The sequence below is a fragment of the Heterocephalus glaber genome, unplaced genomic scaffold (assembly GCF_053883595.1).
Source record: "Heterocephalus glaber isolate CG9 unplaced genomic scaffold, H.glaber_assembly_v1.0 deba00000768, whole genome shotgun sequence".
NCBI classification, from domain to species: Eukaryota; Metazoa; Chordata; class Mammalia; order Rodentia; family Bathyergidae; genus Heterocephalus; species Heterocephalus glaber.
Genome location: NW_028258162.1, coordinates 3,770,687 through 3,796,932, shown reverse-complemented (window position 1 = coordinate 3,796,932; position 26,246 = coordinate 3,770,687). Strand labels below are relative to the sequence as shown.

The 26,246-nt window shown below is 37.7% G+C and overlaps 1 protein-coding gene across 1 annotated transcript in view; it reads left to right on the top strand.

The window, feature by feature from the left end:
* The window catches only part of Cubn (cubilin), a 259,007-nt gene that overhangs the window by 189,563 nt on the left and 43,198 nt on the right, over positions 1–26,246 (top strand). The window contains exons 49-56 of the mRNA XM_004859974.4: positions 898–1,069; positions 2,099–2,305; positions 4,748–4,897; positions 6,628–6,749; positions 7,266–7,491; positions 9,353–9,540; positions 18,506–18,662; positions 20,562–20,711. Coding sequence (XP_004860031.1) covers positions 898–1,069; positions 2,099–2,305; positions 4,748–4,897; positions 6,628–6,749; positions 7,266–7,491; positions 9,353–9,540; positions 18,506–18,662; positions 20,562–20,711 — 1,372 coding nt within the window. The remainder of the gene's footprint in view (positions 1–897; positions 1,070–2,098; positions 2,306–4,747; positions 4,898–6,627; positions 6,750–7,265; positions 7,492–9,352; positions 9,541–18,505; positions 18,663–20,561; positions 20,712–26,246) is intronic.

The following is a 26,246-nucleotide window of genomic DNA, read 5'->3' as shown; positions in this document are numbered from 1 at the left end:
AGCTAAACTTAATAATCAATTATAGTAAATTAAAAAGGTTACATCTTTTGCAGTACAGTGCTTCTTCCTCTGCAGGGCTTTTAGTGCCATAGTCTGAGTCATTATTTCTAATTCTGAGCCATTCATGTGCTTTCTAAAAACAGGAATACCAATCACTCAATCAATGAATTATTATTTAATTACTTCTTCTGTATCTTTTTTGAACTCTGAAAAGCAGGCATCCTAAAACATTCACTTGGTTTTATATAGCAGCAAAAAAAAAAATTCTTTGCCAATTGTCGTAACTATGTAAACAACTAGAGTTATTATTTAATATTGTGGAGTCGATAAGACTCTGATCCATTTTTTAAAAAGTCACATGAGTAAGAAAATTGAATCTTTGGAATCCATAACTAAGAAAGAACCATTATATTTATATTGAGATTGATGTGTAAATTAATTTTTAAGGTATTTTAAAATATTTGAAACATTACATACTTTAAACCACCAGAGACTAACATTTATGCCTTTACCCCCAAATATCAAAGGTCCTAATGCATTATTAAGGAAACTGCCCCTCAATAACTCTGTGAACTATGGTATAAGCACCACGCACACTGACTTCACATTTTGGTTGTGGTTTCCACTGGCAAAGTGTAGAGTGGTCTTTCACCTGTCTCCACATGGTAGGAGGGCATTTCTACAATATTTTCATTTTAATAAAATGACCCTAAGGCCACTATATGTGTTCAGGGTAATGTATTGGCTTGTGATACTAGGATGGAAGCCTGCATTGCTAATTAGTTTTAGTCCAAGGTTCCCTCACATGGAAGCCAGTCTGGGCTGTGAATATCATCTTCTAGGGAATATTCTGTAAGACAAACTGCATATCTAAAAGTTAAACTATTTTTCCAACAGATATTCAATGGCATTAGAAGTAACTCCCCTCAGCTTGAGAAGCTGTGTAGTAGCGTAAATGTAAGCAATGCGATAAAGTCTTCAGGAAACACAATGAAAGTCGTGTTTTTCACGGATGGATCCCGGCCATATGGAGGCTTCAGTGCTTCCTATACATCCAGTGAAGATGCAGGTAATGTAGGGTGCTGGGAACGCACCCCCTTTTAATCAGCTACACTCCACATGCCCACAGGCACCACTATCAGCAGAAGAGCCTTCTATCTGCTCCTTGGTGATCACTAAAATTATGCCTAGAATCCTCAACATGAAGCAAACAGATATAAGCAAACAGAAATCCAATCTTGACAAAAAAGATTTTTTAATGCAGAAAGAAAACTACTGTTGTAAATTATAACCTTTTAAAAAATACTGTTAAATGAGCATTTAGCACAATTCCACTGCCATTAGGATTTGAGTGAAATCCACAGTCCTTGGTCAGTTCTTTTGTGTTGAAGATACCGTCTACCTTTTAGAAGTAAACTTGGTCCCAAAGACACATTTTACTGTCTTAGTCACCGATCCATATATACATTTCCGGCAGATGAATGGAGGGTTTGCATTTGATGTAGAATCTGAAAAAGGGAGCAAGATGTGACCTCTGCTTATAAATATTCTCTGACTTTTAGATTGGTGTTATTATGTGAAGGTTTTAAAATTTAGAAGGAGTGGAATTGAATTTTTAAAAAAGCTCTTCAAGTTATTTCACTGGTATAAGAGGCATTCATTACCATATAAAATTGCAAATTCATTGGCACCCCAGTTATACTTTGATCCAATTAATTTTTTGAATCAAGTAGAGAATTGCTAATCAGAAGTTATTGGGACTTACCACCAATATATATAGGTGCTCCTCTCTGTTAAATAGTAGTGAACATTAAGCACAATTTAAAGGTACTGATTATCAGCCACATCTCAGCCATCTACACTAAACCAATAGGAAAATAAACACACTTTATTTGTGCCAGCCTTTCTTTCATCAACCCACAGAAATTTCTTCCATGGTCTACATGCCTTTTATCAACAACCCTGACTGTGTCTAGAAAAACAAATCAGTAGAGTAATTGTGCTATTGTTATTTTAATTTCTGTTCTTGGATTATTGGTATCTCCTGTTACAGCATAAATTTTACCATTAATTTCTCTGTGGTCATTCGTTTTCTTAGTGTGTGGTGGGTTTCTTACCAATGCCCCCGAAGGAAACTTTACTTCTCCTGGTTATGATGGAGTCAGTAATTACTCAAGAAACCTAAACTGTGAATGGACTCTCAGCAATCCAAATCGGGAAAATTCATCTATTTATATTAATTTTGTGGCTTTCTCCCTTGAAAGTCATCAAGATTGTCAATCTGATGTCCTTGAGTTTCGAGCAGGTGAGTTCAATCAAAGAACACATTCTCTCATTTATTTACAGTATTCTTCTTATGCATGGTGTGATGGTTAATTTTGATTGTCAACTTGATTGGCTTGAGTGACACCTTGGGGATTATTAGTAAAGCACACTTTTGAATGTTTCTTGGTGTGTCATGGAGGTGTGACCTTGGAGACTAGTTTCTGGCCCCTTCCTCTCTGGCTCTCTTTCTAGTCTCAGTTTCCTAGCCCCATGAAGTGAGCATCTTTTCTCCACTGTGCCCCGCTATCATGATATCCCTGCCTTGGAGCCAGCCAATCGTAGTCTCAAACCTCTGAAACTGTGAGCCAAAAGAAATCTCTCCTCCTTTAAATTGGAATTGTCAGATATTTTTTCCTAGCAACTGAAATCTGACTCATACAAAAAATTGGTGCCAGAGGAGTGGGGTCATTGCTTTGACTATACCTCACCAAGTGGTTTAGAAACCTTTTGGTGCTGACTTGCAGGAGGAGTTTGGAAAAGTTTCAAGAAGCAATCTACAGAAAGCCACAGGTGCTGTAAGCAAAGATTGATGGATGATTCCAGTCAGTGAAGACCAGAATGCTGATACAAATGGGGAGACTAAAGACCAGGTTCATGAGGCGTCAGTTGAGAATGAGGGCTGCACTAGGAATTGGATCAGAGGCCATTTGTGTTACATTTTGGCAAAGAATTTGTATACATTTTGTCTATGGCCTACAACATTGTATGAAGCTGTTTAAAAGGCAGTAGACTGATCTGGCAGAGGAATTTTCAAGGCAGCCCAGTGTCCAGGCTGTGGCATGGGAATCGCTGGCTGCTTTTAGCCAGATTTGTAGTGAGAATAAGGAACAAAGAGCAGAGCAGAAAGATTTTTAAAAACTTGGAGACATGTATAATTTTGGGGCCAAAAGAGGGTGGTTGCTGAAGAGATTAGCACCAGTAACAAAACAAAGTACTGTGAACTAAGAGAAGGAGAAAGCTGTCTTGATAGCATCTCAGGAACCAGAAATACCCCTCCTAGCATGGGCTCAGGGTACAAAAATATAAACCTTTCATTTTTGAACAGGGCCCCTGGGCTTCTACTCAAAGGACCTCACTGGGATTTGGTTCCCTAGGACTTATTTCACCATGCTTAACCATCCAGTCACTGTAGCCTTTGTCCAAGGGGGTCAAAATAAAGCTTTCCTCCTTTAAGTTGCAGGTGTCAGGTATTTTGTTCCAGCAACCAAATCTGGCTAATACACTTGAAGACCACAAACAATCAAAGGAGTTAATGGCCACTGTATAAGTACATAAGATCCAAAAGAACTACTGAAACAAAACCTTAAATCCATTTGTTCCCAGCAGAGGAAAAATGCACTAGAGCATTAGTGGAGTGGATTTGTGTTTGCACTAGACCCTATGTCATGGTTGTTTCCTAATAAATACATATATACATAAATAGAGGAAAATAATACTGTAGACAATCTGTGCTATCAGCGACTTGCTGAATTCTACTTTATCCAAAAATTTAGAGAAAAGAAACTGAAAGCAGAAAAGGTTGGTTAGTTGGTGGAGATGTTCTTGGACAGTTATAGAAATCGGTGGTAGGAGAATGTGATACAATCTACGTTCACAGACCAAGGACTTCAACAAGAGAATCATCCTAACTCTCTGAGGTTGATGAGTCTAGAAAGGTCTTATGAGGGAAATGAGATTTGTAGTTTAAGAATGCTCTCTATGAAAACCTGTTAAACTTCCACCTCTTCTACCTGCTTCAAAACTATGGCTTATAGAATCAAGCAAAACAGCTGTATATAAAGTTTCACTCAGTCGAATGCCATGTTCTCTTTATTCCTTCAGATTTTGAAACAGTTAAGATACTATAGTTCATTGATTTATAAGTCAGTGATGTTCATCTGACACAATAAATAGCAGATAGATGTGAGCTGTCTAGGTGCTCTATAGATGTTAATCAAATTTCTGTGAAAAGCAATCTTCATAAAACACATTCAGCTCAAATCTGACCACTCTTGGCTCAAGTGCTGGATATTCTCTTCATTTTCGTTGATTGAATACAGTGAGGAAACCCTTAAAAGTTTAGGTGATTACCACCTTTATCCTGAGGATATATTTTACCACCATTACATATTTTACTCCCTGAAAAAGGCCTACCCAAAAGGGTTTTTTAAAATTAGCTATATCTCTGCTTAGCTATGCTAAAGTAATTATGAAAACACAAACTGAAATGAATTAACACCTATAGTGGAGACATGTCTATAACAAAACATCCTAGGTTTTTTGTTTGTTTTGGTTTTTGGATTAGTCCACTTTCTTTGGGAGTTAACAAAGACAGAGAGGCTTTGTGACTTTTCCAATGCTTATTATTTTTTCTTATTGAATTCATTAAATGTATTTTTCAAAAGCTATGTAAGTAATGGCGTTTGGTGTATTATTTTGTCAGATGATTCTGAAGGGCCCCTATTAGGGAGATATTGTGGCCCTACAAAGCCAACAGTGCCACTGGTAATACCTTATCCTCAGGTGTGGATACACTTTGTCACGAACGAACGTGAAGAACACACAGGATTCCACGCAGAGTATTTCTTCACAGGTAAGACTATAATCTCATGCTCCGGCAATAAAATCATAGTTAAACTTGTTATAATCTTTTCCAGAAAGATATCACAGATATTTTGTGAGATTTGTTTTGAGGTAGTAGTTTTTTGGGTAATGCCAATGAGATTTTTCCAAATTACATTTTAATAATTTATTGTTGATAGCTAAGAATTTTGTAATTTTTATACATTTACCTTTCTTCTAGAGGTCATGTTACACTCTTACTGGTTTTAATACTCTGTCTTTAATTCTTTTTTGGTTTTTCAATGTAAGTAATAATTTCCCTTGCAAATGAAAGTTTTTTTTCTTTTCTGCCCTTAAGTAAATACTTCATTTTCTTCCCTTGTCTTATTTCACTTGCTAAGGCTGCTATTATAATATTAAATAGAAAAGATGATGACCTTAATGTGAATGTCTATGACATTATTAAACATGTTGGTCCCTCTTAGATTTCAAAAACCCTTTTTCAGATTAAAGAAAGTTAATTCTTAATGACAAAATTTTTAAAAACTAGGAATAGGTATAAGATTTTATCAATATTTTATCAAATATTTTTATTCATTTATTGAGATGATCTTGTTTTTCTTCTTTTTATATTTTAGAAATGTTTTTCTCTTAGCAAACTGTTCTTACACTGCCAGAATAAACTGTACTTGCTCATGACCTATGTTTTACTCTTATTACCGCACTCTTATTATTTGCTAATATTTCATATTAACTTTACATCTGTGACATTTAGAGTTTATACCTGAAAATTCAGCCCAAAATATGTAGCACTACTCCTTGCTGATTCTCTTGGTTATTAGAGATTTTTCCAGTTCCTTTCCACTAATAAGCCATCCTTTTTAAATTCTCAACTTTGTGTAAAAGGCTCAGTTCCCACCCTTCCTTTTCTGGAAGTCCAAAGTCATATCTTATCTTCCTGCTTGGTCACCAGAAACTCAGGCCCCAGCCCCCAGGCACGCGTCTTGGTTCTTTACTTTCCCAGACCACCACACTTCCTGTTTGAGATGACCCCTCCAAATTTCAGCACTTACTGCTGATAGATTTTGGAGAGCCCCCCATTTTTCCCATTGGGTTTAAGTATGAATCAAAATATGTTTTGTTTATAGTTTTATCCAACATTTCTTTGTGTTATAACCAAACGGCTGGTTGAAGGAGTGAGGATTTTATTTACCCACTCAACCACCTTTCCAGTTTAGTTTTGTCAAATTGAAAGAAAAGAGTCAGGCTTCAAGAAGCAGTGTTATGTGCGTTGCACATAAGATCATTCAAGCTTTATAAATGTATCATCTTTTCAACTTATTATAGTCATGTATAACTTGATTCTTGAGTATGTGCTTATTATCAAATGACAGTGTTTGATTATGGCACTGATCATTTCTTCAAGCTTGTCTATATTTTCATTGGCCCAGGTTTTTTTTCAAGAAAGGCAATGTTATTTACTCTGTCACTAGTGCACTTACTGTAAGTTCCACAACACGTCCAATTATATATAATACAGTTAATCTTCCTTCCCCTTTGTACTTGAGGCTGTATTCATTGAGTAATTCTGTTCAGTTAACAGTATCTGAGATTCTTTTGTTTATATTATTACACCTAATTTCACTTTTTATTTTATTCATTCATTGTATTTTATCATAAAGTATGTGACTATAAATACAACTATGCCTTCGTGGGGTTTTTCCTTCTGCCTTATTTAGAGGGTTACACATCTGATTTCAGATTGTGGTGGAATACAGACAGGAGAGGCTGGAGTGATCACAAGCCCCAACTATCCTGGCTTTTACAGAAGCCTAGCCCACTGTGCGTGGTTGGTGGAAGCCCCAGTAGGACGCACCATCACTGTGAGTTCTTACGAGTCAACAAAATACTTCTAAGATTGTCATGGGACTGGAGCTGTTTACGAAGCAAGTGACTTGAGCAGGCTTTGATTCTGCAGCTAGATCATTGTTCCTCCCTAAAATCCTCTCACTAGGTATCTCACGTGGTGTCTACACATCTGTGATTTCTGAAAAATGCCACGTTGTTCATGTTTAGGAGAGTCTGTGCATAGAAGACGAAGCCGTGTCCGGGAGAGAGGTGTATCCGTGTTCTCAGTCTGAGCTGCAGTCTAGAGCAGGGCACTTCTGGAGTCCCATGAATGACTCCACTACCTGGAGAGAAAGCACTTCTCTAGATTTTCGGGAGAGATTTTAATAAGGAAAAAGAGTCGAGAGGAGAAGAGAATAAAGAAGAAATAGGAACACAGAATTATGTGAATTAACACAAAATACAAATATGTGTAAGGATTTTATCTCCCTCAAGGTAGATAAACTCATTTACAGCTCAGAATGCCTCAGTCTTTCTTTTCTCTTCTGCAGCTTACATTCAGTGACTTTGATATTGAAACTCACTCAGCCTGTGCGTGGGACTCGGTCACTGTCAGGAATGGTGGCTCCCCTGAGTCACCCATTATAGGACAGTACTGTGGAAACTCAAACCCCAGGACAATACAGTCTGGTTCCAACCAGCTCACGGTGATTTTTAACTCAGACAAGTCAATGCAAAGTCACGGATTTTATGCCACATGGAGCACTCAAACTTTAGGTAAATAAAACCTTCTCACTCTACACTTGTACTTTTTCAATGACATAATTTCTTATCTAATTTAAAATATAGTAATTCCTTGGAATAAGAGAGGAATTGGTTCCATAACTCCAGCAGACACAAAAATCTTCAGATGCTCAAATTCCTTGTATAAAATGGCATAGTATTTGCATATAACCTATGTGCATTCTCTCATATGTGTTAGATCATACCTAGGTTATTTATAATCTCTAATACCACAAAGAGGCTATGTAAATGGTTATTATACCATGTTGTTTAGTGAATAAAGGCAAGGAAAAATACTCTGTACCTTTTTGATGGATATGAATGTTTTTTCTGTGCTCTGCTATTGGTTGAAGCTGTGGATACAGAACTGCTGATATGGAACACCAACCATACATATATTTTGCACCTGCTCTGTTAGATTTAATCCTAACTATTTACACCTATCATTTTATGTAGCAACTATAGAAAGATAACACAATATCAACATCTATCTCCTGTGTTTTGCCTGGACAGAAACTGAGGATTAAGTGGATTGGCAATTTGACTAAAACATATGGCTGAAATTGGTAATCAGGATTTGAATAAAAGCCAGTTAAGCCTAGAAACTTTGATCGTAGCACTTCATGGTCCAGTCTCTATGGACAAAAAGCCATGGAACGACCAGGGAACCTCAAGTAATAGGGACAAGTGTTGGAATCACAGTCATTTAAAATATTTGGAACTTAAAGGGAGAATGCCTAGAGAGGTAAGGGCAGGGAAATAATAGTCTGGATCATGAGGAGTCGCCGTTTATATATTAGCCCCTGAACAAGGAAGAGCTGTTGAAGAGTTTTGTGATTTAGAACAAGTGCTATACCACATGAGTCCTGAGTCAAGACATAACAGATTTGAGAAGCCTTGTGAAAATTCTCAAAATATAAGAACCTGTGGCAGATACTTTATTTAGGATTTCAGAAAATCCTAAATGCTTCACAGGACAATTCTTGCTTGGAGAGTAAAGGTTATTATGGAATTTATGGGCCGTATTATTATTATGGACTCTAGAATGAGTCCAACCTTTGCTTAAAGGCTACTTAAAGCCTACTGTTGAAGTCATAAATGAGTGTGAGATGAACAAATAGTTTCCAGGGAGATAAATAATAGCAAAAGATGCAGAGAGTGCCCTTTAATTTAACTTCATTTTGTGTCGAGTTCATATTTTTCTTTTTCATTTTAACAGTGTGAAAATAGGGTCGGGCATTTAGCTCAGTGGTTCTGCTGCCTGCCTTGCAAGCTCAAGGTCCCAAGTTTGATCCCTGGTGCCAAAAAAAAAAAAAAAGTATGAAAATAATTCTAGATTTTTCTTTCTTTAAATTCTGTAATTTATTTTCATTCATCAGTCAATTTCAATATGAATGACTAAGATCACTTAATTGGAGAAATTTTCCACAATTCAAAATAGTGTCCAGTATGTTAGAGTAAAATTACAAATGAATATAGAGTCGTATTCTCATGTGTTAGTGGTAATAAAATACTGAACTTGCATTGCCTTGCCATACGTACTATACTACCTCAAGGAAAGTAAGCAATATTGCCTTTGCTTGAAGACAGTATAGAGGCCTATCTGCTTTACGGTGAGTAATTCAGCATACATGTGACAAAACAGGAACAGCTGAAGTGTCCTCTTGATTTTGATTCATTGTGCCTTATATTTATAGAGAATTCTTGCTGAGAACCTACCTCAAAGATGAGTCATGTGTAAGGAACAATGAACTTAGAGCTCACATTTAGAAATGTTTCTTCTCTAGCAGTCTCAAGTTTCCAGGATTGGTATTTTCCTTGCAGACTGATGACTTTTTCCATGAAAAATTTTCAGGTTGTGGTGGAATATTTCATTCAGACAATGGTACAATCAGATCGCCGCACTGGCCACAGAATTTCCCTGAAAATAGCAGATGTTCCTGGACAGTCATAACTCAAGAAAGTAAACACTTCGAGATCAGCTTTGACAGCAACTTCCGAATCCCCAGTGGCAATGCACAGTGTCAGAACAGCTTTGTGAAGGTTAGTGCGCTTATTTATTTAACTGGAGCCGAACTAGCTTTGCGAGCATAAACATTTAGGCTACAGATGGCTCGGTCATTTCTCAGTGTTAGAAAAGGACAGTTTTTCCACTCACATTTCTTGGATATAAAAGTGAGAAACCTCAGTGGATAGAAGTTAAAATGTGAGGCACAATACATATGTTGCACTGCAAATTTTTCATTTGCTAATATCTAGAAATGGTAACTCAGTTGAGATGTTTCTCTGACCCTATCAAATTCATTAATTGATCATTAATTATTCTTTCTGTGAAAACTAAAGAGAGAAGGCTTCCTTCCTCCTTCCTTCCTTCCTTCTTTTTCTAATAGATTCTAAAGCACAAATACCTTTACAATTCGAGGTACAATCACAGGAAAACTTTATTTTTTTGCAAAGTTTTTTTAAAGACAGGAAAAAAATAGGCTCTGCAGACTGAGTTTGAGCCACGTAAAAGTAGGAGAAGAAGCACCCCCTGGAATGGGAGGGTGAGCCGCCATGCAAGAGAACACAGTGGCCTCACAGGCAAACTTTAATGTGTCCTGTAAAAATTACAGAGAATTGGAGAAGCAGCTAATGCAGTCTTCACCTTGGGCCTTAAGATCCTCTAAGCTGAGAAGACCATGAGAGACCCACAGAAAAATGAGTGCAGTGGGGCAGTCAGCAAGGATGTCTTTCTCCAAAGTTGTAGATCCTGCTCACGGGGCACTTTCACTTTCCAGTGACCAGCACTGAAGTAGTTATAAATTCATTTCATCCATGCTACTCTGTATCTTATATGTCTCTGCCTGACTATGCCTTTTAGTGAAAAGAATACTGATTCTAAGGTCACGGGAGTCTGGACTCTATTCTCTCTCATAGTTAACACCTGCATGTTCTTTTATGAGCTAATTAAACTTTTAAGTTTCCTATTATTCAACTGTAAGATGAAGAGAATGACTCCTACTTTAATAGGGCTGTTTTAAGCATTAGAGGTAAGATGATATCATAACATAATAGTGTTCAGCACTTGGAATATGAAATCACCTAGTGAGCGGAAATGGCTTTTTTTGTTAATGTTATTATTATTTCATATCAGCTCTCAAATTATGTTTTATATCTTATTGATCCATACTTCCTGTTTAAATGAAAATCCAATACTTATATAAAATATGCACATAATAAGACATACTTAATATCCACTTTTTCTAATTGCTTTTTCCATGAAATAAGTGAACTCTTTTCTCAGTAATGAGTCAGTGTCAAGTGTACAGACTTCACTAAATCTCTTCATTTCTCCAGTTGTAAAAATTGAAGCTGAAAAATAACTTGGGCTCACTCATCCTCTAATAGAATAGAAGATCCTCTGACCACACAAGCCCATAGTGCATGAGATCATTTGCAAACCTTGCCAAAAATAAGTGCTAGGAAAGTTCTCTTTTCCTCCCACTGGACCCGAGAATCCTCCTTCTGCCAAGAGACACTAAATGGGCAAGAAGAACTCAATGGCAAGCATCCTTGTATGGGAAGCCCCTTTTACCTCTGAGCCCAAGATTCTCTTTCACCCAAAGATACTATAGATGGACAGAATGGCCAAAGGTCCAAGAAGCCTTTTGGTCCCCAGGAGCCAGAGTCGTTCCTTCCCTACCCACAGACATTGGCGTGGCCAGGCATCATTGGTAGGAACTTCTACTATATTCTTCCTCTTCAACTGAGAGACACATGGAGCCCCTGCCAGATGAAGCACCCTCTGTTCCATCAGGTAGCACTCGCAAGAGCTAGTAGGAACCCCAGTAGCACCATATAAACCAAGCAGTCCGAAATTACACCCCAAAGATTCTGCAAATGAAATAGCCATTGGAACCACAGCCCAAAAAAGAATGCAAGATCACATATAAAACATAAACAGGGTGACTGCCTGCTAAAATAAAAGATTTAAATAGGACCCAGAGTTTCCTAACATAATAAACAAAATGTCCAGGATACAATAAAAAGAACCCATCATAACAGAGCAAAGACCATCACAACTGTGATGAGAAAAATACAATCAAATGATATCACCACTGAGATAACTCATGTGTTAGAATTCCGTGACAAAGATGTTGAAGTAGCTGTCATAAAAATGCTCCAACTATCACTGACAGAACAAATAAAAATATAAAATCTCAATTAAGAAACGGTGATTATAAGGGCCAAAGATTTAGCCCAGTGTCACTATGCTTGGCTTGCAAGTACAAGGTCCTGAGTTTGATCCCTGGTTCCAAAAAAAAAAAGCCAAAAAGCAAAAGAACATCAAGATCTCAACCAATAACAAATGCTATGCTGGTGGGGATGGGGGGAGAAAGGAATCCTTCTCCATTGTTGGTGGGAATGCAGACTGGTGCAACCACTGTGGAAATCAGCGTGGAGATACCTCAAAAAACTAGGATTAGAGGTCCCATTTGACCCAGCTATTGCCCTGCTGGGTATCTTCCCAAAAGAATTAAAAGAATCATACCAGAGCAGTATATGCACACCCATGTTTATAGCAGCACAGTTTGTGATAGCTAAAACATGGAAACAGCCCAATTGCCCATCAACTGGAGACTGGATAAAGAAGATGTGGTTGTTTTTTGGTGGTTTTTTTTGATACCAGGGATTGAACTTGGGTCCTTGAGCTTGTGCAGCAGGCTGCGAAACCATGAGCTAAATCCCCTGCCTGTTTTTTTTGTTGTTGTTGTTGTTTTTTAATAAAATGGAATACTACTGAGCCATAAAGAATGAGAAACTAGAGACATTTATAGCTAAATGGATCCACATTGAGGCCATACTCTTAAGTGAAATAAATAGGACGCACATGTGTAAATACCGAATAGTTTCCCTGGTATGAGAAACTGAAAGTGTAAATGAGAATCAAAACGTATAATAGATAATGTGAAACAGGAAGAAAGCGTCTAAAGGAGAAGAGGAAGTAGGAGGGGTAGGGGAAAGGAAAGAAGGGAAAAGAAAAAATATGAGAAAAGGAAAAAATGGAAACAAAGTCTTTATAAATGTGGGGGGGATGGAGGGGTGGAAGGGGGCCAGGGGAATGGGGAAAAGTAAGAACTGAGATATATCATGTAAAGGTACAAATTCCCAATGATGAATGTCATTACATTGCATATCTAAAATGTACCGATAAATTTAATGAAAAAAAAAGAAATAGTGATTATAATGAAAGACTAAATGGGAATTATGGAACTGAAAAATAGACTGTAAACAACTTGTTGGGTTAACTCAGATGAGAGAGGAAAGAATCGATGAACTTGAGGATGGGATAATAGAATTCACTCCCTCTGAACAATCAAGACAAAGGAGACTGGAGAAACATAAAAGCCTTAGATCCCAGAACCATAATAAAAGGTCCAACATCCATATTACTACAGTCCCTCAAGGAGAGAAGAGGATGCAATTGAAAGAGCAGCCAAAGAAACAAGAAAGCACTCAAATAGAGGAAGTCTCAACCAAAAACTTTATATCTGGAAAATTATCCTTTAGGAATAAGGAAGAAACAAAATGCTGTCATTTAAAGGGAAACTAAAAGAAATTACCACTAGGGGACTACCATTACAGATTATCACATGGAAGCTTATCAGACAAAATGAAATGATACAAGAAGGGATCTTGGACTATTCAGAAGGAAAAAGGAACATATAAAGAGCAGAAATGTCTGCATACGATAGAACTGTCTTTGTAGTTTTATGAGTAATATTTAATAACTAGAACAAACATGATAGTACCTCCTGTTGCTCAAGAAAATAAATAAATCAGTGAAGTAAAGGGACCTAAATAGACCTCGACCTTCCACACTTCATTCAAGGTGGTCCAGTGTGGATGCTTGTACATGATTATAATAACACATTATATTCACACCCAGAATGATGACAACTACCAAAATTATACGAAGAGATAAACCCAAAACCACTATACTTCAATCAAAATAGATCCCCAAGAAATTTTAAAAAGCATAACAGGAAAAAGATGCAGTAGCATTAAATAGACAGTAAACAATAAAATGGCAGACAAAGCACAAATACATATCAATAGTTTAATTATAAATAGTTCAGTTACACCGATCAAAATATAATGATTATTGGAGACATGTTTTGTCCAAGTGATAATAAAATCACTTCAAATTGAAACACATAGGTAGAGTTAAAGTTAAAAGATAAAAAAAAGGCATATTATGTAAATATTGATTCAAAAAAGCAAGAATGGCAATAATATATCAGATAAAGTAGAATTCAGAGTATGGAAAATTACTACTGCATCAGAAGAGAGATCTTAGATAATGATGAAAGGGTCAATCCACCAGGATAACAGAATGATTCTAAATATGTATGCATCAAACAGCAGAGCTACAAAATACATGAAGCAATAATTGACAGCTGTGAAGAGAAATAGATAAATCTTCAATTACAGTTGAGAACTTCAACACTGTTGGCAATTGATAGGACAAGAGAAGGATAGTAACCAAGGATGTAGAACTCTATAAAACCATCAACCAATGGTATATAATGGACATATTCAGAATAAACTCTACAAGGACAGCAGAATACACATTTTAAGTATCCTTGGAACATACTGATGTATTATACACTGAGACATCAAAACACCTCAACAAGTTAAAGAATTGAAATACAGAGTGTTCTCTTTGACCATATCAAAAGCAAGCTAAAAAGCAATAACAGAAATCTTGCCAAAGGTTGAGCTGATCTGGAGAGAACTAACCTGGAATGAATCAGTGTAGTCATTAAAACAAGCAGCCAAAGTGAACGTCACAAGCAAGCCTTTAATCACGTACTGCAGAAGTGTAAGCAAGAAACTAAAGAAGTAAAAGTGCTCTCTCGCTGAAACTTATTCTTTATGGAACAACACCTGATAAAGATCAAGTAGATCAATGTAGATATAGGGATTGTCTCATGCTCAGTGAGCCCCAAACAAAAATGATACAAAGTTCTCAGTACTGATTCCAAATGGAGAAGAACGTTTTCAATTTTCTTATCCCCCTGATAAAAAGACATCTTTGCAAATGTTCCTGGCAAGAGTCTAGGAAAGGAGACCTTAGGAAAGGAGACCTCCAAGTGAAGGACCAGGCTGGGCCTGCAGATATGTGCAAAAACGTAGCTGGCCATGGGGCCCAGAGTCCTGACTGCACCTCCTCCAGACACTGCAATGTATTGGTTGTGCTGAGCCCAGTCTGAGAAGGACCCAAGGGAGGCCTGCCGTGTAAAACTGGTGGTTGCCTGTGGGAAGCCCTGAGCATTCACGCGTGGGTTTTGTCAGGGAGATAAACTCCTCAAATCTGTAAACGTGTATAGATATTAAGCAAAGAATTCATGAATCAAAGAGACGAGTCAAAGAAAATGTTAAACTACATAGACTAGAGTAAAAATGAAACTAAGACGTATCAAAATGTGTAGCATGTGGCTAACGCTGTGATAAAAAGTAAATTTATAGCACGAAAGAGAAATAAAAGTCTGAAATCATTCATAAAGTTATTACTTCAAGTAACTAGAGTAAAATAAATCTGAAGCCAGCAGAAGTAAAGAAATAATAAAGATGAAAACAAATTAATGATCCCAAAAATAGGAAGTCCATAGAAAAACATCAAGAAAACAAAAAGATGGTTTGAAAAAAATTGATAGCAAGGTTGATAAAAATAAAAGGAAAGTGCACACAATCGCCAATATCAAATGGGAATGAAACACGGGATATCACCAAAACCTTGCAGCCACTGGAAAGATGCTTAGAGAATACTATGAACAATTTTATGTTCATAAGTTAAACAGCTCTGGACCAGTGGGCCAATTCTTTTAAACTGCTGCCATAACAAATTATCACAAACTCGGTGGCTTTCAACAACAAGAATTTACTTTCCAACAACAAGAATTTACTTTCCAACAGTTCTGGGAACCGGAAGTCCCTAGTCAATGGCAGCAGCTCTTTCCAAAGGTTCTGTGAGACACATTATTTCTTGCCTCTCCAAGCTTCTGCCGACTCCAAGCACTCTGGCTGGTGGCCACGTTGTTCCAGTCTTATCCTCAGTGGTCACCATGTCTCCTTCTTACCTCTGTGTCTCTCTTCTGTGCTTCCTGTAAGGACTCTTGCTGTATTTAAAGCCCATCTAGATAATTCATGCTGACCTCCTCATCTCAGGGTCCTTAATTAGATCATGTGAAAATACCCCTTCTCCAAATAGGGTAAGAGTCATAGAATCTGGGGATTTAGATATGGATATATCTTTCAGGGGCCACTACTTAGCCCACTATAAACACAAGCTACCAAAATTCAACCATGTGAAATAGAAAATCAAAATAGTCCTATGACTATTCAAGCAATTGTATTGTAATTGAAAAGCTCCTGAAAAAGAGATCTCCAGAAATGATTCTTCTAGAAAAATTCTATTAATTAAAAAAATTCATACCAACTTTAGTTTCTTTCAGAAAATAGACACTTCCCAATTTATTTTATGAGACAAGAATTACTCTGATACCAAGACCAGCTAAAAGCAGTTTACAAAAAAAATGGAGGCTATATGTTACGAACTTAGATGCAAAGATTCTTAATTTTTTCTTACAACCTAAATCTAATGACATATGAAAAGATGTATACACTATGAATAAGTGGGGTTTACTCCAAATGGGCTTATTGATCCAACACTGGAAAATATGGTGTGTTGGATCATATCAGCATGCTAAAGAAAAAATCATATAATCATATATTGGTATAGGAAAAACTTTACAGAATCAAGCATGGATTCATAGTAAAAACTCCCAGAAAGTTAGGAATAGATAGGAATTATTCAAATTGATAAAAGCATCTATAAAAAAGCCCTGCAGGTATTCTCATACTCAATGGTGAAAGATTGAACACTTTGCCTGTAAAATTGGTAAAAGGTAGAATGTTCATTTTCACCACTTTTGTTCAACATAATACTAAAAGTTCTAGATATTGTAATGAGGGAAGCAAAATAAATAAAAGACATACTGGTTGGACAAAGATAAAACTGTCAGTAGATGGTGCAGATGATGTTGATTGTCTTCAAAGAAGTATTTATCTAATACTTGAAATGACTGTAGTTTAGAAATGGAGAGCAAATAGGCAGAGCTTAGAGAAAGGAGTGTGGGAGTAAACTGTGCACAGTCATGAAAAGACAACTGTAGGTATCCTCCTGGGGTTGCAGCTGTACAGTATCTTGAATGCAGTTGTGTGTACAACTTGTATGTAAATTAATACATTTACACAAGTACAAGTGAATTGGTGGGTTGCATATATGTCAACAACCTGATTATGAATAGCTTTGAAATATGTCAATAACCTGGTTATGAAAGTTGAGGGGACAGAACTATGTGCAAGGATTTCTCTGTATTATATCTTACAACTGCGTGAGAATCTGTAATTATGTGAATAAACACTTGTTTTCTAAAAAAATAACTTATTTGTGTAGTAAAATATAACTTGCAGCAAGGCTGAATTATATAAAACTCTAATACGAGTCAGAGAGCTTTTGACCAAATGGCAATTTGGTGACATTTTGTAGATTCAATATAGTTTTGATGAGTCCTGGGTCACGCAGCCAGTGAAATGAGTTCTAGACTGACAGGGAGGCACCAGGTACTTGGTAACTGTGTCATCTTTGGCATCATCCTTATTAACCATATATTCTTAGGTCAGAGGTACAAATGTCAGATTCATAATTAATGACTACAGAAAACTTTAAGCACTTGAACATGTTTGAAGTTGTTCATTAAAAAACTTGAGGTTCAAAAAAAAACTTGAGGTTCTTTATTAAAATGTTCTTCTTACTATTTAGTAATCTTTATCTTTTTAGTAATGTAATAATCTTTGTCAGAATAGTGCAAATACTTATTTCTCAGTAAGTCATGTTCATCATTTTATAAAATGTAGATAAGGGCCAGGGATTTAGCTCAGTGGTTCCGGCGCCTGCCGCTCAAGCGCAAGGTCCCGAGTTCGATCCCCCGTACCAAAAAAACAAACAAAAAAATGTAGATAAGAAATTTTGTTCACTGTTTCCCTAGATAATTGATTAAGAGGAAACAATTTTAGAGTTTTAACCTAAACCTTAAGTAAAATTGGAGGTGTTAAGTAAAATGTCCCTTTCCTGACATTTTTATTCATCTTAAGCATTTGGCAGAATATCTGTACTTTCATTCTCAGTACCTCTAGTGCCAGACACCTACTGTATCTAATAAATGGCAAATATGATTTGTCTGCAGTGAGGTGACTAACTAGATACCCAGTGTTTGAAAATCAATTGAAATGACATGGCCTTAAAGAGCTAAGAAATATTAAATCAGTGCCATGAATCAGTGCTATTTCACACTTCTTCCTTTGGCTGATTTCCCAATTGAAATCTCCCTTATTATGGCTTGATGTTTTATTGTTCTACTTGAGGAATATCTTTGAAAGAGATATATTCAAAGTGAATAAATTTGTATAATTTGAGGTGAAGAAAATGTTGAATGGTTGAGTGAGACTGCCCATGTCCAATTACTTTCTTGGACCAGGTAATTCTCAGCTGTGTGTGGTGGGGGACGGGGGATGGGAAGAATCTTGGGTGTTTATTGATAGCCCCAGTCCCCACCCTCTAGATATTACCACCCCAAAGATCAAATGCCTCCAGACATTGGCAGATGTGTCTTGGGAAGGCAATCTCAGCTAGATTGGGTCAACTGGAAGTTCAGAAGAATATGATAGTGATTGAGTTTTTAAAATCCATAGCGAAACAAAAATAAACACGACTCTTTTGGAAGTCAAACGGGGACAGAATATTTGAAAATCAACTTAACTATTTCAGATTTGCTTGTGTTTTATTTACTATTATGTTTTTTCTATATGTACCTGATGACCATTATCTTAAAGCCTAAGCACATTAAAGTATCATTAGGAGAAAACCACGGGTACTAACTCCTGCTTGTGACCCTGCTAGGTATGGGCAGGACCTGAGCAGACCATTGTGGACCTGTTGAGCACATGGTGTGGGGACGTGGCACCCAGCCCCATCATCATACCAAGAAATGCATTCACTTTGGCATTCCAGTCTCAGGAGGCGCCAGCCCAGGGCTTCTCTGCAGCCTTCGTAAGCCGTAAGTAGTACTGAAAACCAAACCCAGAGGTGACTGAAAGAGAGTGGGTGCCACAGGCAGTCCTGGGGTGCAGTGCACAGCATGCCAGGGGTGGCTTGAGCTGGGGATGCACGGCAAGGAGTGTGAGTGAGTGGCCTAGTCTGGAAAGGATACCCATCTTTCAAATCAACAAGACTGGAGCTCCACTGAACAGTAGGTCAATTGAGAAATGATGTAAAAGACTTACTGCTCCCAGCTCACAGCTACACACAAACCTAGAATCCAGAGTAAGCAGGTCCTTGGCAGGTGCTTAGACAACCACGGTGCCCGGCTCAGGGGACATTGATTACCTATGTCAGAATCTCTTGGGTTGAAAAACTTGCAGATTTTGGGGCATCGGCCCAGATCCATCTGAAGCCGGCATTTCCACACATGTGGCTTGTGTGTTTGCACTCTTGTCCAGAGGCCTCTCATGTCAGTAAACTTTGGGAGCCACTTTCTTGGGGATTCTTGCTTCCTAGCTGGCTACATAGAGCCAGTTCCGTGACCACTGCTTGCAAATTAGATAGGTGGGAATGGTAGCAGTTTCCCAGCCCGAGAAGCAACGGCCTGTGCCTGCTCGCTGAATTAAATCACGTGGCCACTAACTGCAAATCGCTGAGTGGGTGAAGATTGCAGAAAAGGAATTAGAATAATGCAGCAAATGGACGGTTCAGTCATAAATAAAAGAATGAAGATAGTGGGAAGGAGGTATGAAAGAGCCCATCCCTTATTTAGGCCTTCAGAGTTTTGTATATGTTGAAGTACACATATCAGTTTAAAAAGATCATTTCACAATTGGTGGCTCAGGGAATGATATGAACTAACTAGGTAATGGCTGTATGAAAAGATGTTTTTCTTTATTTCTGACACCAAGGATTCATGTGAGAATGTGATAAGAATTATAAATTCAGCTAATTTTTAAAAGCAACTACCATTTTTCTTATAAACAACTAATAATAGTTTTCTAATAAGACATTTTCAAACCATTAAATGTGTAAAATACTAGTTAAATGTAAATGATTTGTATCAGTTTTATTTCATTAATTTACATGAACCATATTCCGTCTTCGCTAACTTATCCTTTTTAATACCTTAATGTTGAGGGATTTATGTGTGGTAAAATTTCTACTTCTTAGCACCTAAATATTTTAAAAATATTCTTACTTTACACATATAGTTACTTTTAGTTTTGTGGTTTTTATTTTTCATTTTTCATTCTTATTAATATGTGTTTGCAGTACCATTTGCAGTCACCTTGGGGAATGGGTACATGTGCATAATATATCTTGTTTCTTTCTTTTTTTTTTTAAATCCCTTTCCCTTCCCTCCTCTCCCTCGTCCTCTAATTTCCCTTTCCCTATTTCCATTCTTGTTCATATTATTAATCTCAGCCCGTGTTATAGCATGTAATGTTTATATCGGCCGAGGCTATTAGGTTCCAGCACCTGGCATTTCCATATTCTACTTCTTTCCTCTTCCCCTTCTCCCATCCTTCGCCCTTGGTCTCTTCGACCTCTTCCCATTTGCAAGAGATCCATCCCTTTGTCCCTTTCTGGATATCCTTTATCATCGTCTTTCTTCGTACTTTGCCTCGCGCAAAGGAGAGATACCGTGTGGTATTTAAGCTTCTGGGTCTGGTTTATTTCCAAGTGCACCCATTGTCTACAAATGAATCAAATTTGTCCTTCTTTTAGTATTTCATTATACAGACTTTTTTTTTAAAATCAAACCTTCCTCCTCTCAGTTATTGCTTCTTCCAGTTGGAATATCTCAGGAAGTTGTCACTAGAGAATTAATGGAATGACACCTTTTCTTTAGGGATTCGACACTGCGTGTGAGAACAAATGTTCTAATGATGCTTTTTGTGTTCTCACATAGGATGTGGCTATAATTTCACTAGTTCTTCGGGTTCCATTATCTCTCCAAACTTCCCAAAGCGATATGACAACAATATGAACTGCACCTACCTGATAAAGGGGCATCGTAGGTCTGTGGTTATCCTGACTTTTGAGTCTTTCCATTTGGAAGGTAAGTTTGCTCTTTTTCAAGAAGTTATTTAATTTTAATGGACAAAAGTTGTATCTTTAAAGAGTACAATATGACGTTTTGATGTATGTATGCATTGTGGAATGGCTAAATCAAGCTACTTAACATATCCATTAACTCCATTGAATTTTTTGGTGGTGAGAACATTTAAAATTCATTTTCATAGCAATTTTCAAGCCGTGAATACACTGTTGCTAATTATAGTCACCAGTCACCATATTGTACTTTAGGTTTCCTGGATTTATTCTTTCTGCAGAATAAACTGGAGTTTTGTATTCTCTGACAAACATCTCCCCATCTGGCTTTCCCCAGCATTTGGTAACCGCCACTCTACTCTGTGCTTCTATGAGTTCAGCTGTTTTAGATTTCACATGAAGGTGAAATCATGCAGTATTTCTCTTTCTATGCGTGATGCCCCTCAGGTTCATCCCTGCTGTCACAAATGACAAGACTTTCTCTTCTAAGGCTGGATAGTATTCTACTGTGCTGTCTTCATCATTCATCCACCGACGGACACTTACCCTGAGTCTATGTCTTGACTACTAGGAATAATGCTGTGCTTCATGTGGGAATACCATTATCTCTTTAACATACTGACTTCATTTCTTTTGTGTACATGCTTGGGAATGGAGTTGCTTGATTATATAGTAGTTCTAGTTCTAATTTTTGAGGAGCCTCTATACTGTTTTCTATAATGCTATACCAGTTTACATTTCTACCAACAGTGTAAAAGGATTCTCTTTTTTCTACATTCTCACGAACACTTATCTCTTGTCTTTTGATAGTATTCATGGAAGGTAAGTTTACTCTTGAATAAATTACAAATAATTCTTCAGAAAGCAACAAGGGTGAATAGAGACAGTCTAATACTGCCATTTGAAGAAAAGAATAAATATATGTTACAGAGTAGATCTAATGTAAATGTGAATAAAATTCCACCCAATTTTTAAAGAACAGAAATACTGTTCTATAGATCTCATCCAGAAGTGGAAAAATAGAATAAAAACCTTAAGGACATAAGTATCACATAAATTGCTTGAAGAAAATTAGTATGAAATGTTACATGTTAACATCGCCTTTATTATATTTATTTCCACTTACATTCTATACACATAAATGTGAATGCATTTACAAACACGCCAAACTAAACAGTGACAGAAACTGTCTTGTGAGTCAAAATAAGTGCTCAACAAGTACTGAGTGAGTGAATTAATAAGATCAATACCTGTATTCTGCTTTCATTAACTTTGCTGTGAGCTATCCTTTTCTCCTTTTTCTTTGTGACCTTCATCTTCCTTGTTCTGATTGCTTAGTGCTGATGTTCCTAGCCACAGGGTTCTCTCTTTTGCTCATTCCCAAACTTAGCAGTGATGACAAACCTTTTAAGGACCAGTGCCCAACCTGCAACCCAAAACCCACCCATTGACTGCACAGTGCCAACGCTGCAGTTCAACCTGAATACTGAGGTTTTAGTTCAGAAAGAAACAACTCAGACATTAACATCTTTGGTCTTAGAAGAAAAACAAATAGTACACACACCATAGGTTGGCCACCCCTGCCTTAGAGCATTAGAGATGGCAGATGGGACAGTGGCTGTTGGTTTGGGCCAGGCTCTGGCTAGCCATAGACACGACTTGGTGCTTAATGTGTACCAGGACATAGAAAAGAAACCCCTGTAAGAGAGTATTTTCAGTCCCTCACAGTTGTAATAATAAACTTCAGTGTTTGTGAAGCTGCTTCTGCATATTTAGGATGTCTTTCTCTTTGGGTTAGTCTCTCTTGGCAGAGAAAAGTCAACACTTAGCAAACCGCTCTATTGTATTCTGAATAAAGTTTGTAAAAACAAAAAGGTAAAAATGACGCATTCATAAATGGAGAAATTATATAAAGCTTCCCACACTTTTTCCTTTTTCTATGACATAACCTTCTTTTCCTAGAACTCTGCAGCTGTATTTTTTTATCACATGCTAGAAAACGCCAGTTATAAATTGATATCTGTCACTGTGAATGTGGAATATAAAGTACAATGTAGTCTGTTACCCTTTGCTGGCACAAAATCTCAGTAGCATAAAAAGATGTACACGAGGGTGGGTAAGAGGTTTATATAGGATGATCCAGTTTCTATTTGAAGTAACACACGTGGGAATAAAATCTGTAAGGCTGTGAAGCAGTATTTTGCTATCACTGTGTGATTCATAGATGATTGTTATTTTCTTCATACCATTTGTTTCACTTTTATTATGAGTGAAAGTTATTTGAGTAACAGGAAACACATAGCTAATAGTTTACATTCACATGTGCTTTTGTTTTACATTAAATTACCTAAACATGAGAATGTTGTATGCTGATACCATTCAGACTCAAAAGAGAATTCACCAGTAAATGCACTCCAGGGTCACAAAGGCACAACTGATACCAGCAGCATGCGTGCCCTGTGAGGAACCTCACACCTGCTGAAACAGTAGCTCCCTGGGCTTAGCTTTCTGGGTGGGAAAGGGCAGCAAACTTCAGCATTCCTGTCGTGTGGTGTGTGGGAACCGGCATAGACTTTCGGATGAGTCTACACATCAGGCCAGCCACTTCCTAATCACATGACTTGTGCAAATTACTTTATCTTTTTTTCTAATAACACTTTGCTTTTATAAACTCATGCAAGAGTCGTGCATCACATAAGGACATTTGGGGATCGATGGTGGACCACCTATGTGACAGTAGTCTCATACTGTATCATCTTGTGGTGATGTAGCCATCTTAGTTTGTGTAAGTGCATACTGATGCACAATGAAAGCACCTAATGATGTATTTCCCAGAATGTATCCTCATCGTTATGAAGCACATGCCTGGATATGTAAAATAGTAGTTATGAAAGTCAATAATGCCAGGCTGATTACTACTAATCAGTAATGTTTTGCTAATCTGCACCCAGTTGAAGAGTCAGACTTTTTTTGGCAAGATGATAGCCTTATGGAAAGGTCTCGTGACATTTCCAGTGTTACAAGTGCTCAACATTTTCACACTGCTAAGTGGATAATTCCTAGCTATAGATTAATCATGATGATTCCCCACAAAGGGCAATGTTAATCAAATAATTAGATTCTTACTTCTGACCACATCAACGGTGACATTTATTGAATACCAACAAACTGGAGAGTCTTTGACTATGGCAAAAATAACCTTTCCCAGGCCCTGCTAAAGGGAGCCTGAGGGATTCATGTGCACTTCTGTTGTGATACCACTGAGGATTGCTCTCAGAGAAGGTCAGAGTTCTGTTGAAGTAGTATTGGCCTTTCAGCTGCTATGTGCAGTAGGAACTGATTCCAAGAGACTGCTGAGCCCAGCTCGCCAGCGGGGTCACTGCCGACTTAGGTGGACAGGAAGGTTCTAGAACTGTTGTCTTAATGGCCCATTAGCACAAAAAGATAGAACTTGCAAGGAGAAGATGGGCTATCCCAGGCTACAAAATTCTATGGGGAAGCGCTCTTGTCCCTTCATTGTGGCTACTAAATAAACACTGACCACCAGGTAGGGTGGATTTGACCCCTCAGGCACATATACTGATTATGCAGCTGCACACTGGAGCTTTTCCTCCCAGGAGGCACTGAAGCTCCGAGACCTGCTTTCCACTCACTACAAAGTAAGTTGTTCTACAAGTGTGTTATTTTATGTTGGCCTAAGTTTCTCCAACTTTCTCAATATTTTTACATTTCCAAAATAAGCCATCCTACGAACTACAGATTGTTACTATTTGGGCTTATTTTGGAATCAAGTGTTATTAAATACTTAGTTTATTTCTCCAAATAAATATTAAATATCCAGAAGTTGGGTCGGGGATTTAGCTCAGTGGTTTTGCCGCCTGCTGCGCAAGCGCAAGGACCCGAGTTCCATCCCCATTACCAAAAAAAAAAAAAATGGCTCCTAAATAATCCAGAAGTGTATTTTTGTGAACTTTTATTCATGTGGCCAACTTGATCCCCCCAAGCTGCTAGAAAAGTTATTGGGCCCATTTTTACTCTAGATGAGGCATGTAGCAGATGAGGTTAACCCAAGATAACCCGATGCCTTTTATGCCTCAATTTTTCTATCATTACAATTGGACAGTAACATTCATTCATCTTGCTGATAGCAAGGGTTTTGTTTATTTGTTGGGCGGTGCTGGGGGTTAAACCCAGGACCTCATGGATGCTGGGCAAGTGCTGTACCACTGAGCTACATCCCCAGCCCCTGGAGATTTTGCATTAAAAAGGCTTACATCTGGGCTAATCATGAACTCAGGGTCGCCCATATCCAGGGTAATACTTGTGCACATTGGCTGGTCAGGTAGCATTTAGCCCATGCATGGGGACCACCAAAGGGATACATGCTTTTGTCCTTCAGCTTCTAGGGACAGGCTCAGAAGTCCAAGGAGGGATGGGCTAGACTTTCAGAGCCATCAGCTAGAAAGTCCTACCTAGTATTTTCCTGGGTTCTCTTTTTTTAGTTTGAAGTCCTGGTTTACAAGCTATATCTGATATAATGCTAAAAGGAAAGAAAATTTAGTTTTTAGATTTTTCTCTTTGCTCATCACACAGCACAATAATTGAGTTTTGTCAGTTGCCCCTCATTTACGTTGTACAGAAAAGTGGCATTATGCAACTTACCATTTCTTCCCTTTGCTTTCTCAATTGTTACTAAAGAATTCAGAACGTGGGCACATTTCACAATGAATTGTTTTAGAAGAAATTGAGCAACGGTTCTTTTGAAATATTCCCTATTCATACTTTATTCAAATTGGCAGAGCACTAGAGGGAACAGCTTAGTTTCTGTGAGATTCCTGTCTCGCCTGTGCTACCTTGGAACTTGCTTTGTGGGAAGGCTTTGGCCTTCACACTGGATGGTGCTTAGCTCTGCGCTAGTCTGTGCGTCTGTCTGCTGAATCACTCTGCCACTGAAAAGACCCATTCCCGTGCTTTGCAGAGAGAAGCCACTGAGGCGGGGAACAGACGTCTGTCCATGGTTTCCCTTAAAGCACTTGCCGTCCCTAAACCCTTTACTACTGGGCTGAAAAGGCTTGATTTGATCTACAGCCTCACAGTGTCCTCACCAAATGAGTCTCCCTTAGGTTTAGTCCTTTTGGGCACTTCTATCTCTCTCTCCCCAGGACTCTGAAGAAAAATTAGAGTCTGGATCTAAATTCCACGAGTTTCTGCCATTTGCCACATTACTCGACCTTAAGTTTTCTTTCACTTCTTTCCAAATTTATAGACTCATAATAGAATATGAGTCTATTCTATTAGACTCATAATAGAATTCAGAATTAGAGCTTGCACTATAACAAAGTCCACAAAAATGTCATAAAAATTAAATTTCAGTACTTTACATAGAACCCTACCCGTCCCAAACAATAACTGTGTGCTAGGAAGGTGGAAGCAGCCATAAAAACAAATCATGGACAATTATTTTACAGCTCAAATGTTTCAGCAGTAAATGTGTATCAACTCATTTGTTGGGGATAGAAGTAACAGTGATGGGACTGCCTGT